This window comes from Mytilus californianus, unplaced genomic scaffold, assembly GCF_021869535.1.
Source record: "Mytilus californianus isolate M0D057914Y unplaced genomic scaffold, xbMytCali1.0.p SCAF_7, whole genome shotgun sequence".
NCBI classification, from domain to species: Eukaryota; Metazoa; Mollusca; class Bivalvia; order Mytilida; family Mytilidae; genus Mytilus; species Mytilus californianus.
The window spans coordinates 74,598,250-74,614,643 of record NW_026262723.1 but is presented as its reverse complement, the minus strand read 5'-3'; the positions used below and the strand labels follow the sequence as shown (position 1 = coordinate 74,614,643).

Genomic DNA, 16,394 nt, shown 5'->3' with positions numbered 1-16,394 from the left:
GTTTTATGTTTGTAGCAGAACCAGTGAGACAAATGCCTGTATTGACAGCTATATTGCTAATAATAGTATTATAAGTAGATAAAAAAAGATATTGAAATCAGATATAACATATTTGTGAAACTACAATATTTTTACAGGTAAAATTCACACGATGTTTGTATGCTCAGCTGGTACAACAAGAATTTCAACCTGACAAGCGCAGTGGATTTCAGATGCCCAGCACATCAAACCCTAAATATTTGTCACATGATCTCGGCATGAAATTGGTGAGCACCAATCTTATGGAGTCTGTCTCCCCATAAAATATATGTTGATAAGAGCTACTGTAGGGTGACAGACAAACTCGATTCTTGTCTTCTTTTATTTACTAATAAAAAATCTATCTACACAAATAGAAGAGTGATTGATTTGTCATCATGTTGCAATATTGTGCTTACAAAAACATTGCAGAAATTCCTGGATTTACTTGATTACTTGAACCTCTTTTCTTAAAGTTTTATAAGGGCTGTTCAAGAAATAACTAAATGAGAGTGGCATGTGGGAAATGGGGGGGGGGGGGGGGGGGGGGGGGGTCAGTAGGTTGGAACTTTTTTCTTTACCCTGCCATGCACACGATCTTAATTGATTATTACCTATAACAGTTAAGGATAATTTTCTATTATAATCACCACATATCAAACGTGAATTGTAGTGCTTTCCAAACCCCCTATTATATTTTATAATTTAGATTGCTGTGCAATTTCAAATGATATCAAACCCCCTATTATATTTTATAATTTAGATTGCTGTGCAATTTCAAATGATATCACAACAAAATATGTTAGTAGATCACATGATTAAGCCGTTACACAAATTTTCATTTGTTATTTCAAAAATTGATATTTTTAATTGACATTAATTATAGTATGTTAATAGATGATTATTTATATGCCCCACTTCAAATGTTGCTTTCCCTTTTCTGTCACGGAATGAGGAATTAGTTAAGGATCTAATTATGCACGTCTATTTCTGTCATTGAATGAGGAATTAGTGAGTGTTCTAAATATGCATAAGTCTATTTCTGTCATGGAATGAGGAATTAGTTAAAGATCTGGATATGCATATGTCTATTTCCCACTGGTTTGATGACTTATTGTGTGATTTTTTTAATATATCTATATTTTAGCATCATTTCAATGTTACATAGTCTTATGCAGCACAATAAGATTATGTTACAATAGATATACTCTGGTAAATGCTCAAATGGACATAAAAGCCCCACTGTGACAAAATGTAAAAACAATTCAAAAGAGAAAATTGATTACCTATTTATGTCCTTTTAAGTCCATTTCTCAGAAATTTTGGATTATTCATCAATAGTATATGACCACTACTATAATCCATACAGATTGATCAGTGCAGTTTAGAAATATTTTGGTCACTATGAGCAATTTTTTTTCTAGCATGAGTGACTTTTGTTAAGTCATTTTTTATACGACCGCAAACAAATTTTGTGGTCGTATATTGGTATGACGTTGGCGTTGTCGTCGTCGTCCGAAGACACATTGGTTTTCGCACTCTAACTTTAGTTTAAGTGAATGGAATTCTATGAAATTTTACCATAAGGTTCAATACCACAAAAGGAAGGTTGGGATTGATTTTGGGGGTTAGGGTACCAACAGTTAAGGAATTAGGGGCCAAAAAGGGGCCAAAAATATGCATTTTTGTAACTTCCAGACATAACTTACAAGGCTCCATATCACAAAGGGAATGCTGGGATTGATTTAGGGGGTAATTGCCTCCAAATTTTAGGAATTAGGGGCAAAAAAAGGGGCAAAAAACAAGCATTTTTCTAGTTTCATGACAATAACTTGTGTGTAAGATTATGGATCTTTATTAAATTGTACTACAAGGTTCCATATCACAAAGGGAAAGCTGGAATTGAGTTTGGGGGTAATTGCCCAAAATGTTTAGGAAAAAGGGGCCAAAAAAGGGCCAAAAATAAGCATTTTTCTAGTTTCCAGACAATAACTTGTGTTCAAGTGTATGGATCTCTCTCTGAAATTGTACTGCAAGGTACCATACCACAAAGGGAAGGCTGGAATTGATTTTGGGGGTAATTGCCTCAGAATTTTAGGAATTAGGGGCCAAAAAGGGGCAAAAAAACAAGCATTTTTCTAGTTTCAGGACAATAACTGGTGTGTAAGTGTATGGATCTTTATGAAATTGTACTACAAGCTTCCATATCACAAAGAGAAAGCTGGGTTTGAGTTTGGGGGTAATTGCCTTGAACGTTTAGGAATAAGGGGCCAAAAAGGGGCCAAAAAACAAGCATTTTTCTAGTTTCCAGACAATAACTTGTGTTCAAGTGTATGGATCTCTCTGAAATTGTACTGCAAGGTACCATACCACAAAGGGAAGGCTAGGATTGAGTTTGGGGGTGATGAATCATAAGGGGGTTAAAAAAATTGGGGGGGGGGGATTTTTTTTCCTTTTTTTTCTTTAAAATTTTCCATTTTAAATTGGTTATTTCTGATTTATATATAAAAGCAAATAATAATAATATGGTTTGAATAGGTAAATTAAAAATTTTTAAGTTCTTAGATTACATTCATTCTGTGTCAGAAACCTATGCTGTGTCAAATATTTAATCACAATCCAAATTCAGTGCTGTATCAAGCTTGAATGTTGTGTCCATACTTGTCCCAACTGTTCAGGGTTCGACCTCTGCGGTCATATCAAGCTGCGCCCAGCGGAGCATTTTATTTAGGTCTATATCTCAGAAACTCTATGATGGAATAAGAGAGATGTTCATTGTAATGATTTTGTTGTAGGGTACAAATAATTCAATTAAATTGGTAACAATGACACACATTTTATGGTCTATTTACAGGCATTATTGAAATATACATATCTGCAGTCTTACTATATTGTGAAACACAGTTCTTGAATGTTTAGGAAAGTATGAACAGCATTAAACTCTTGACCTACACATGAAAATTTCGTATTTAGTGTGTATGTCCTACACACAAATCTAATCTTGTTACAAATCAACTTATATATTATCATATTTTTATAGGCTCATGGCTTTGAAATTTTATGTTCAAAGTGTTCTGAGAGACAAGAACAAAATTCAAATGGCCACAACTTATCAGTGGATGATGTAAGATGGCAAAGATACCTCAAATCTCTGATCAAACATGGCTACTTCAAGGTAAGAAGATATTTATATATTGTATACTCTGCTTTATTTTCTACTTTTTATACGACCGCAAAAATTGAAAATTTTTTGGTCGTATATTGGTATGACGTTGGCGTCGTCGTCGTCTTCGTCGTCGTCGTCGTCGTCTGGCGTCGTCCGGCGTCGTCCGAAGACACATTGGTTTTCGCACTCTAACTTTAGTTTAAGTGAATGGATCTCCATGAAATTTTACCATAAGGTTAAATACCACGAAAGGAAGGTGGGGATTGATTTTGGGGGTTATGGTACCAACAGTTAAGGAATTAGGGGCCAAAAAGGGGCCAAAAATAAGCATTTTTGTAACTTCCAGACATAACTTGTATGTAAGTGTATGGATCTCTCTGACATTGTACCACAAGGTTCCATATCACAAAGGGAAGGCTGTAATTGATTTTGGGGGTAATTGCCTCAAAATTTTAGGAATTAGGGGCCAAAAAAGGGGCAAAAAACAAGCATTTTTCTAGTTTCATGACAATAACTTGTGTGTAAGTGTTTGGATATTTCTGAAATTGTACTACAAGGTTCCATATCACAAAGGGAAAGCTGGAATTGAGTTTGGGGGTAATTGCCCGAAACGTTTAGGAATTGGGGGCCAAAAAGGGGCCAAAAATAAGCATTTTTCTAGTTTCCAGACAATAACTTGTGTTTAAGTGTATGGATCGCTCTGAAATTGTACTGCAAGGTACCATACCACAAAGGGAAGGCTGGGATTGAGTTTTGGGGTGATGAATCATAAGGGGGTTCAAAAAATTTGGGGGGGGGGGATTTTTTTTTTTCTTTTTTTTTCTTTTTTTCCTTTTTTTTTTCTTTTAAAATTTTCCATTTTAAGTTGGGTATTTCTGATTAATATTTAAAAGCAAATAATAATGATATGGTAGGAGATACACACCAAACAGGATGTGTAAATTATTATATAATAAGTATTGTGCAATAGCAAGAAATTTTCAATTGCACAGTATTGCACAATTGAAAGAAATCTTCAATTGCACAGTATTGCGCAATAGCAAGAAATCTTCAATTGCACAGTATTGCGCAATAGCAAGAAATATCCAATAGCACAATATTGCGCAATAGCAAGAAATTGTCAATTGTACAGTATTGCACAATAGCAAGAAATATTCAATTGCACAGTATTGTGCAAAAGAAGATACTTCGTATAAATTGCTTATTTCTTGATCAATTTCAATGGGGTTTTATTCTTGAATTCTTGGGGTTCTTTAATATGCTGAATCTAACCGTGTATTAAGTTTTTGGATTTTGGGCCCCGTTTTTAAATTGGTCCACATTGAGGTCCAAAGGGTCCAAAATTTAACTTTGTTTGATTTCATCAAAAATTGAATTATTGGGGTTCTTTGATATGCCAAATCTAACCGTGTATTTAGTTTCTTAATTTTTGGTTCCGTTTTCAAATTGGTCTACATTAAGGTCAAAAGGGTCCAAAATTAAACTTAGTTTGATTTTAACAAAAATTGAATTTTTAGGGTACTTTGATATGCTGAATCTAAACATGTATTTAGATTTTTTATTATGGGCCCAGTTTTCAAGTTGGTCCAAATCGGGGTCCAAAATTAAACTTTGTTTGATTTCAACAAAAATTGAATATATGGGGTTCTTTGATATGCTGAATCTAACCATGTATTTAGATTTTTGATTTTTGGGCCCCGTTATCAACTTTGTCCACATTGAGGTCAAAAGGGTCCAAAATTAAACTTTGTTTGATTTCATCAAAAATTGAATTCTTGGGGTTCTTTGATATGCTGAATCTAACCATGTATTTAGATTTTTTATTTGTGGACCCGCTATCAAATTGGTTCATATTGAGGTCAAAAGGGTCCAAAATTAAACTTTGTTTGATTTCATCAAAAATTGAATTATTGGGGTTCTTTGATATGCCAAATCTAACCGTGTATTTAGATTTTTAATTTTGGGTCCCATTTTTAAATTGGTCTACATTAAGGTCCAAAGGGTCCAAAATTAAACTTAGTTTGATTTTAACAAAAATTGAATTCTTGGGGTTCTTTGATATGCTGAATCTAAACATGTGTTTAGATTTTTGATTACGGGCCCAGTTTTCAAGTTGGTCCAAGTTGGGGTCCAAAATTAAACTTTGTTTGATTTCAACAAAAATTGAATATATGGGGTTCTTTGATATGCTGAATCTAAACATGTATTTAGATTTTAGATTTTTGGCCCAGTTTTCAAGTTGGTCCAAATTGGGGTCCAAAATTAAACTTTGTTTGATTTCAACAAAAATTGAATATATGGGGTTCTTTGATATGCTGAATCTTACCATGTATTTAGATTTTTTATTTTGTGGGCCTGCTATCAAATTGGTTCATATTGAGGTCAAAAGGGTCCAAAATTAAACTTTGTTTGATTTCATCAAAAATTGAATTATTGGGGTTCTTTGATATGCCAAATCTAACCGTGTTTTTAGATTTTTAATTTTGGGTCCCGTTTTTTAAATTGGTCTACATTAAGGTCCAAAGGGTCCAAAATTAAACTTAGTTTGATTTTAACAAAAATTGAATTTTTAGGGTACTTTGATATGCTGAATCTAAACATGTATTTAGATTTTTTATTATGGGCCCAGTTTTCAAGTTGGTCCAAATCGGGGTCCAAAATTAAACTTTGTTTGATTTCAACAAAAATTGAATATATGGGGTTCTTTGATATGCTGAATCTAACCATGTATTTAGATTTTTGATTTTTGGGCCCCGTTATCAACTTTGTCCACATTGAGGTCAAAAGGGTCCAAAATTAAACTTTGTTTGATTTCATCAAAAATTGAATTCTTGGGGTTCTTTGATATGCTGAATCTAACCATGTATTTAGATTTTTTATTTGTGGACCCGCTATCAAATTGGTTCATATTGAGGTCAAAAGGGTCCAAAATTAAACTTTGTTTGATTTCATCAAAAATTGAATTATTGGGGTTCTTTGATATGCCAAATCTAACCGTGTATTTAGATTTTTAATTTTGGGTCCCATTTTTAAATTGGTCTACATTAAGGTCCAAAGGGTCCAAAATTAAACTTAGTTTGATTTTAACAAAAATTGAATTCTTGGGGTTCTTTGATATGCTGAATCTAAACATGTGTTTAGATTTTTGATTACGGGCCCAGTTTTCAAGTTGGTCCAAGTTGGGGTCCAAAATTAAACTTTGTTTGATTTCAACAAAAATTGAATATATGGGGTTCTTTGATATGCTGAATCTAAACATGTATTTAGATTTTAGATTTTTGGCCCAGTTTTCAAGTTGGTCCAAATTGGGGTCCAAAATTAAACTTTGTTTGATTTCAACAAAAATTGAATATATGGGGTTCTTTGATATGCTGAATCTTACCATGTATTTAGATTTTTTATTTTGTGGGCCTGCTATCAAATTGGTTCATATTGAGGTCAAAAGGGTCCAAAATTAAACTTTGTTTGATTTCATCAAAAATTGAATTATTGGGGTTCTTTGATATGCCAAATCTAACCGTGTTTTTAGATTTTTAATTTTGGGTCCCGTTTTTTAAATTGGTCTACATTAAGGTCCAAAGGGTCCAAAATTAAACTTAGTTTGATTTTAACAAAAATTGAATTCTTGGGGTACTTTGATATGCTGAATCTAAACATGTGTTTAGATTTTTGATTATGGGACCAGTTTTCAAGTTTGTCCAAGTTGGGGTCCAAAATTAAACTTTGTTCGATTTCAACAAAAATTGAATATATGGGGTTCTTTGATATGCTGAATCTAACCATGTATTTTGATTTTGGACATTGGACCATAATAGGTAAATTAAAAAAATTGAAGTTCTTAGACCACATTCTTTCTGTGTCAGAAACCTATGCTGTGTCAAATATTTAATCACAATCCAAATTCAGAGCTGTATCAAGCTTGAATGTTGTGTCCATACTTGCCCCAACTGTTCAGGGTTCGACCTCTGCGGTCGTATCAAGCTGCGCCCAGCGAAGCATTTTATTAAATGCTGACCAAATAATTAGAAAATAGAATAATGTATTATATGTATTGATGTGAGAATTTATTTAAAATAATATGCAAGAAACATGAGTTAATATAGTGAAAGTATTACTGCCTTGTAGTGAAATTTATTTTTCTGACAGGCCCATACCAAGGAATTCAAACATTTTAACATAACATAACCTTTATTTTTTTTAGAAAGTAATATTGGAAAGGATACAACTTTCTATTTAAATACTAATTTTGTGAAAGAAAGGGGACATGATTCATCTCACTGGTTAAAATACAAATTCAAAGCAGTCAGGAACAATTCAAGAATTGGGCTACAAACATTCTCCTTTATAGATATCATAACCAAAATTTGACATAAGAAATAATTCTATTTAAAAATAAAAGTTATGCAAAAGCATAGAAAGAGTTCCAATTCCGAGATAGGTCTTTCAGGAACAGACAAATAACAATATTTATACACTCAGAGAAAAATAGAGATGACACAGTTGGTACTGGTACAAATTAATTACATGATTGTTTCTATGAATAATTAAATGCCATTTCAAACCCAAGCAATCCTCTGTTTATATTGATTTGAAATGATATTTAATTAAAATCAATTGAAAATTGGATAGTTAACTTGATTATCAATAATGGTATGTAAATTTACACGATTTTGCGTTTTGCTTATCCTAGTCATTCCCAAGGTCGCTGGATATTGGGCAAAGACCAGTAAAAATTGGTTTGGTCCAGTGAAGTGATATACATTACTGGACCAAATGACCCGTAAATTTTTGTATTTTGACCCAATCATATGTGTAAATGTCCTGTAAAAAAGAGTCTGGTCCAGTTAATGTCTTTTTGAAAGTAAAAGTTCTGCCATTGACGCCATTTTGTTCTTTCATTGAGCTGGCCCCTCCAATATTTGACACTGTAAGGTAAAATCTCAGACAAATCAACCAGGCCATCACATGCACTTGATTGAAATTGTACAGGTAATCACAGGAAATTTGAAAATTGAAAAAATCAATAGTGCTGTGTTGTGATTGGTTAGTGCTGCAGTATGCCCAATAGTACAGCACTAAAATGTAATAGCGCTGAATACTGCAGCACTAAAACGGCCAGGAGGGAACACTGATCAGCTACATGTATTTGGCTATCTATAAATGTAATTGAAACCCCTCTTAAATAAATGTAAATTTGGATGGATTTCAATAAAACTTCATTGTAATGTAGATAACTGTATGAATATAGGCATAAACAGATTACCCTTGACTGTTAACAAATTCAATAAGCAAAATTTAAACAAATGGATGAAGTAATTTTGCAAAAACATTTTTTGTTTTCCATCATGGAGGTCGCCATTTTCATTTGTTTACATTTGGATTGCCATTTGGATCAAAAATTTCTTGCGTGTTTACCAATAGCTAAGTGGAGCATATCACAAAAAAATAATGGAATAACAATAATCAGCTGACAGTCAACAATCAACAAATGAGGTGTAATACCTTTTGTCCTGTAGTAGGCTTGGTTAGATGACTTTTCTCTGTCACCTGGAGAATTTATTAATTGGCTTTAATTATTCAAATCTGTAGTGGTTATTCTTGCCCAGATAAAATAAAAAAACAAAATCAATGTTAGTATTGATAAAAACAATATTAAAAGATTTTACTACAATACTAAATTGATAACCTTTAAGAATAAATCTATTCTTAAGGATCAATGGGTTTACATGGATCATATCTAAATTTACGGGCTTTTTAAACAATATAATCCTAAAATTTAGAGTGTGATATTCAGATACAGCAAACTTCCTAACCAAATCTGTATCTTTGGAAGAATTTAGTAAAAGTTTAAATTAATTTGTGGTAAAGAAATTCCTGACTTAATAATTTACCAGTTATACATAGATTACGTTCATTGAAATCTAAAATTTCACAACAGACACAGGCATAACAAACAAATTGTGAAATATACACACTGTAAGAAGGGGCCAAAGAAATATCACAGTCCAAATTGGGAAAATTAGCAATAGGGAACAAAATTTTTTTTTTTCGTAAATACTTGTATATACTTTTCTCGTGTGAAACTGAATTAAAGAAATGGACAATTATTGCTGTCTGTGTTCGATTTATTTAAAGTAAGTTCTCTTGGTTAATTTTCCACAGAAAAATTAAAAAAATTCTTGATTAATTAAGGCAAATATATTATCAAGGTAACAGTATGTGTTTAGGTCAGTTTGAAGGGAACCATCAGTGGTACCATAACTCAATGATATTTGGTATACAGTTGTATCAGCATTAGCACATCTATTATCCATGGAGATTATTTCACCCTGTCCCCCAGTCATGGTCTATTGACTGAAACTTTTGCTTAGTTAAAATTTTGATGCATGGTTCATTGACTTTGATTGTTTTGCATAGTTTACATGATAAAATATTGCAAATTTAGCTTCAACATTGGTATTTTACTATCAAAATTACATTCATGATACAGAAGAGACATAACTCTGTGTCAATAGTTTACTACACTAAGTAGTCATAAAGTTGTGTTTATCACTTTTTAAGGATTCGGAAAACTGAAAATAGACAATCAAACACTGGTACAATTTGCAGAACTGTTTGTATCACTAGAGATGTAAATAATAACAATTCTTTAAAACTTTGATTTTTATTAAACTGTATGTCTAATACCAAACAGTACAACAGGGAGATTACAGTACCATGGAGGCTTACTGTTAATCATCTGATATCTTTGTCTTTGTATATGGTTATAGGAAAGTGATATTCAAATAGAAATGAGTACTTAGTCAGAACTTCAGGTTTACAAATGGACAAACAGTAAGCACAAAAATCCTTGCAAAAAAAACAGTAAGAATGAGAAAATTTATACATCAATAGAATTCTTTTTTTTTAATAGTGTGTATTATGGGGTCGAAAAAAGTGACAAAAAGAATGAAAAAAGAGGTCAAACCTAATGAAAGAGATAACTGATGCCTGATACATGTGAAAGATATTTAATTTTCTAACATTTGAATAGTGACTATAGATGTATACATTTTATAGTATTCATTGCTCCTATTTCTTTGAAACTTACTTACAAAATGGTAGATAACATTATAAAGTTAAAGGGAGATAATTATGGACTGACAAGATTTCTATCAGTCTTTAACAATGGTTAGGGTTTGTTTTGTAAACATCTTCTGCAAATCTCCATGAGGAATTTGATGGATTACGCATTATTTTGAATGGATTTGCAAACAAGAAGATAATAATAAAAAGTTTTATTTGAATTTCAATAGAGAAATATAGATGGCCATACCTGAAACAAATATACAATGAAATACTAGAAAATAACAAATATGTAAAAAGAACAGAACTTGTTGCTGGTCTTCATTTGTTAATTAAAGGTATTCATTGAGGAACTTGAGAGTTCTTACCTTCTAGAAAGATCAAGACCTCTTTTGATGACCATGAGCAGTACATTAAAGGGGCATTAGCTGTCAAAACCATGTTCACTGATTTGACTCAAATTCTCATATTTGATTTATAACATACTAAAATGTATGTCCAAATTGCAAAAAGTCTAAAATAAACAATGCATGGACTTGATAATATATATCAGCATTTCATATGTATTTTAGCCTAGATGCCTGAAATTGTTCACCCTTGTTTCACTTTCAATGTTGACATTCTTTGCCTTTTAATAGCTAAAAATGCCTAATACATGTGTAACCAATCTCCAGCTAAGGGGTTAAATTGATAGTCACATGAATACAGATTCAATTGAGGTTGAATGATTGACTTGCAAGTCATTAATACATCAGCGATATTTTTATGCCCCTGGCCCACCTAGGGGCATTATGTTTTTCGGTCTGTGCGTCCGTTCGTCCCTCCGTCCGTCCGTCCGTCCTTCCGTCTGTTCCGTTTCAGCTTAAAGTTTTTGGTCAAGGTAGTTTTTGATGAAGTTGAAGTCCAATCAAATTGAAACTTAGTACACATGTTCCCTATGGTATGATCTTTCTAATTTTAATGCCAAATTAGAGTTTTGACCCCAATTTCATGGTCCACTGAACATAGAAAATGATAGTGCGAGTGGGGCATCTGTGTACTATGGACACATTCTTGTTTTAGCTTATTTTGAGAAATTTGGGCCAAACTGACTGCTTACACGAAATATTATTTCAAAATTCTGCTTTTATTAATACTGGAAACAAAAAGAATCGTATTTTGATTTTTTGTCCAAATAGTAGCTAATACGGTGGGGGGATTGGAGGCAATCAAAGTAATTAAATATGGGTGGTTGCATTTTCCTTAAAACTTTGCAAGAATTAGAAGTAAAACGAAAAACATTATTTTTATGGGTGGTCTGTATCTTAAAAAAGTGCCTCCCACCCCCCATGCTTTTAATTCTGGAACATCACTTACAATAATTCTTTTATAAAATCTATTCAGGTAGTACCATGGTACTATAAGGCCTTGGGAGAACTTTGGCTGTGTCATGGTCACCTTGTAACTTGTTTCACTGATACCAATGTTATTAGTTTATTGATTGCAGCCTTCAATTTTTAAGTTGACAAACAACACAGATAATTAAACACTTAATCAAATGAATAAAGTAATTAATTTTAACCTTGAATTTGACATTTCGTCAGTTGATTGTCTATGTAATCAATACCAAATATGTAATAAATTGGTAATTTTTTTCTCATCAAGCTATTATTGACCAATAATGCTGGTAGTTATAGTTAATAAATCTATCATTAACTGACAGTGCTAAATTAGATTTTATAAAGAAGGGTAAAATATGTCTATTTGGGGGTCATGATGAGTTACCTGCTTGTATAGATATTGTAGTGATATTTCAACAAAAAATTGCCACAAAATCAGTAAGAAAAATATTTGATTTAAAAATTTTTTTCAATATAGTGAATTAAACTTAATATTTTTGTCACACATTCCTCCAGTCCTACTGAACAGAATGAATTCCTATATATGTTACAGTGAATTTGTATAATCAGGGATTATGTAGAATCCCTAAAATTTTCAGGGATTATGTAGAATCACTGGTCAGTTTAGGGATTATATATAATCACTAAAATTTTCAGGAATTATGTATAATCACTAGAAAAAATGTCAGGGATTATACATAATAACTGAAATGATAAAAACGATTTATTTTATAGGAAATGAATAAAAGTTGAATAATTAATTCTTAAATAATCATATTAAAACCACATTATAAACATAAATTGTAAAATGTTAAGCACAATATATTAAAATGATAACCTCAATACATTGAAAATTTTAGGCACAACATATTAAAATGTTAGGAACAATAAACTTAAATATAAAGCACAAATTATATTAAAATGTTAAGAACAATATTTCAAAAACAATCATCTATTTTTACAAACTAAATTTGGGTGACATCGACTATTGCACGTTTGTCCTGCTTTTTTTGGTGGCACATCTATTTGATCGTGGCACATCTGCTTTTACTACAACATCCACATTTTTAAAAACCTTGTCCTTCATATATTGAATGAGATTTTACTACACGTCTAAGAGAAAAATAGTTTTACGTACAAACATCTAAGATACCAAAACTAGAGGCCCCCAAGAGCCAGTATCGCTCACCTTATTCTACTTTGGTTTTGGAAATCATGTAAAAATATATTAAAATCATAACAGATCGTTCGTTCTGTATGTTTTTCTATGCATTATTTGAGCAAGTTCTATCATTTAGAATTTCGTGTTCATTGGAACACAAAATACACAAAACAGATGTTCCATAACATTCTACACCATTTGTTTTACCACAATCATACACTGTGGATTTACACTTAGAACATTTTTGTCATATGATCTTGTTAAATCATGATGGACTTAAAATCAAGAAGATTGCATATCAACTAAAAATGAAATGCTTCGCTGAGCCCAGCCTGATACGACCGCAGTGGTCGAACCCTGAACAGTTGGGGCAAATTTGGACACAATATTCAAGCTTGATACTATCTGAATTCGGATTGTGATCCAATTTTTGACATGATATAGGTTTATGACACAAAATAAAAGTGGTCAAAGATTTTTCAAATCTAATGCGCAATACTGTGCAATTGATGATTTCTTCTTGAAACTTTTAAAAAATTTGAAATCTGGAAAATTTTCAAAAAAATTATGGACCCCTTAAAAAGAATTGAACCCTCCCTTTTAAACTTTTTTAATCCCCATTTGGAGCATTAACCATCAAACTCAATTGTTATTGTCTGGAAACTAAAAAAATGCTTATTTGGGCCTCTTTTTGGCCCCTAATTCTCAAAATGTTGGAACCATAACCCCAAAAATCAATCCTAACCTTCCTGTTGTGGTTATATACCTTGTGTTTAAATTTCATAGATTTCTCTTAACTTATACTAAAGTTATTGTCCGGAAACCATATGTCTTCGGACGACACTGACGACGACAACGACGACGATGTGATACCAATGTATTTTTGCGGTCGATAAAATTTGTCTACGTGAATTTAATTCTTTGCTTAAAGAGGGACATTCAAACTAAAAAATCAAAAATAAAGTGACAACGCCATAACTAACGTACAACAGGTTTAACAACAACAAGTCCCAAATATGATCAAAACATTAGTATACTAATGAGACGCCAATTGTGGAAATATGTACATGTACTTGATAACTAGTACTTTTATTTCTGTTTATCTAGTTTTTTATTGCTTTTGCAATTTACAAAATTCATTTTTTCGTCAGATATTTTAGATTTATTATTTTCTAGATCCATGTCCAACAGCCCCCATCCTATGTTAATGTATAACGATGTATAGAGTGTAGGCTGTATGAAATATAAGAGATGGTAGGAGCCTTTAAACAATTTTAATCCGGGCTTACTATTCACTTAAACTTTCAAGAAATAAGAAAAAAGCAAATGATAATTTGTCTATATTTAATTTTTATCAAACAAAGGATCTTTGAATTATTGATTATCCCTAAAATCATTTCAGGGAATTTGTAGAATGATTAATAAAATGTTCAGTGATTATGTAAAATCACTGGTCATTTTCAGGGATTATATATAATCACTAATGATTTTAGTGATTCTACATAATCCCTGAAAAATCAGGGATTCTTCATAATCCCTGATTATACAAATTCACTGTAACATATATATCAGATCAGCCGCTTGACAGTGATGACTTATAATGTGTGAGCACTTTTTATACGACCGCAAAAATTGAAAATTTTTTGGTCGTATATTGGTATGACGTTGGCATCGTCGTCGTCGTCGTCTGGCGTCGTCCGGCGTCGTCCGAAGACACATTGGTTTTCGCACTCTAACTTTAGTTTAAGTGAATGGATCTCCATGAAATTTTACCATAAGGTTCAATACCACGAAAGGAAGGTGGGGATTGATTTTGGGGGTTATGGTACCAACAGTTAAGGAATTAGGGGCCAAAAAGGGGCCAAAAATAAGCATTTTTGTTACTTCCAGACAATAACTTGTGTGTAAGTGTATGGATCTCTCTGATATTGTACCACAAGGTTCCATATCACAAAGGGAAGGCTGTAATTGATTTTGGGGGTAATTGCCTCAAAATTTTAGGAATTAGGGGCCAAAAAAGGGGCAAAAAACAAGCATTTTTCTAGTTTCATGACAATAACTTGTGTGTAAGTGTTTGGATATTTCTGAAATTGTACTACAAGGTTCCATATCACAAAGGGAAAGCTGGAATTGAGTTTGGGGGTAATTGCCCGAAACGTTTAGGAATTGGGGGCCAAAAAGGGGCCATAAATAAGCATTTTTCTAGTTTCCAGACAATAACTTGTGTTCAAGTGTATGGATCTCTCTGAAATTGTACTGCAAGGTACCATACCACAAAGGGAAGGCTGGGATTGAGTTTGGGGGTGATGAATCATAAGGGGGTTCAAAAAATTTGGGGGGGGGGATTCTTTTTTTTTCTTTTTTTCCTTTTTTTTTTCTTTTAAAATTTCCATTTTAAGTTGGTTATTTCTGATTAATATTTAAAAGCAAATAATAATGATATGGTAGGAGATACACACCAAACAGGATGTGTAAATTATTATATAATAAGTATTGTGCAATAGCAAGAAATTTTCAATTGCACAGTATTGCACAATTGCAAGAAATCTTCAATTGCACAGTATTGCGCAATAGCAAGAAATCTTCAATTGCACAGTATTGTGCAATAGCAAGAAATATCCAATAGCACAATATTGCGCAATAGCAAGAAATTGTCAATTGTACAGTATTGCACAATAGCAAGAAATATTCAATTGCACAGTATTGTGCAAAAGAAGATACTTCGTATAAATTGCTTATTTTTTTATCAATTTCAATGGGGTTTTATTCTTGAATTCTTGGGGTTCTTTAATATGCTGTATCTAACCGTGTATTAAGTTTTTGGATTTTGGGCCCCGTTTTTAAATTGGTCCACATTGAGGTCCAAAGGGTCCAAAATTTAACTTTGTTTGATTTCATCAAAAATTGAATTATTGGGGTTCTTTGATATGCCGAATCTAACCGTGTATTTAGATTTTTAAATTTTGGTTCCGTTTTCAAATTGGTCTACATTAAGGTCAAAAGGGTCCAAAATTAAACTTAGTTTGATTTTAACAAAAATTGAATTTTTAGGGTACTTTGATATGCTGAATCTAGCCATGTATTTAGATTTTTTATTTGTGGACCCCCTATCAAATTGGTTCATATTGAGGTCAAAAGGGTCCAAAATTAAACTTTGTTTGATTTCATCAAAAATTAAATTATTATTGGGGTTCTTTGATATGCCAAATCTAACCGTGTATTTAGATTTTTAATTTTGGGTCCCGTTTTTAAATTGGTCTACATTAAGGTCCAAAGGGTCCAAAATTTAACTTAGTTTGATTTTAACAAAAATTGAATTCTTGGGGTTCTTTGATATGCTGAATCTAACCATGTATTAAGTTTTTGGATTTTGGGCCCCGTTTTTAAATTGGTCCACATTGAGGTCCAAAGGGTCCAAAATTTAACTTTGTTTGATTTCATCAAAAATTGAATTATTGGGGTTCTTTGATATGCCGAATCTAACCGTGTATTTAGATTTTTAATTTTTGGTTCCGTTTTCAAATTGGTCTACATTAAGGTCAAAAGGGTCCAAAATTAAACTTAGTTTGATTTTAACAAAAATTGAATTTTTAGGGTACTTTGA

The 16,394-nt window shown here is 32.2% G+C and overlaps 1 protein-coding gene across 2 annotated transcripts in view; it reads left to right on the top strand.

Annotated features, from left to right (window-relative positions):
- LOC127708480 (protein ecdysoneless homolog) overlaps nucleotides 1–16,394 on the top strand; it is a 63,237-nt gene that overhangs the window by 14,170 nt on the left and 32,673 nt on the right. For both annotated transcript variants that reach the window (XR_007985279.1, XM_052213356.1), the window contains exons 7-8: nucleotides 138–266; nucleotides 3,059–3,193. Coding sequence is in view for 1 of the 2 variants with exons in the window: in XM_052213356.1 (XP_052069316.1) it covers nucleotides 138–266; nucleotides 3,059–3,193 (264 nt within the window). In the remaining variant the exon portion in view is untranslated. The remainder of the gene's footprint in view (nucleotides 1–137; nucleotides 267–3,058; nucleotides 3,194–16,394) is intronic.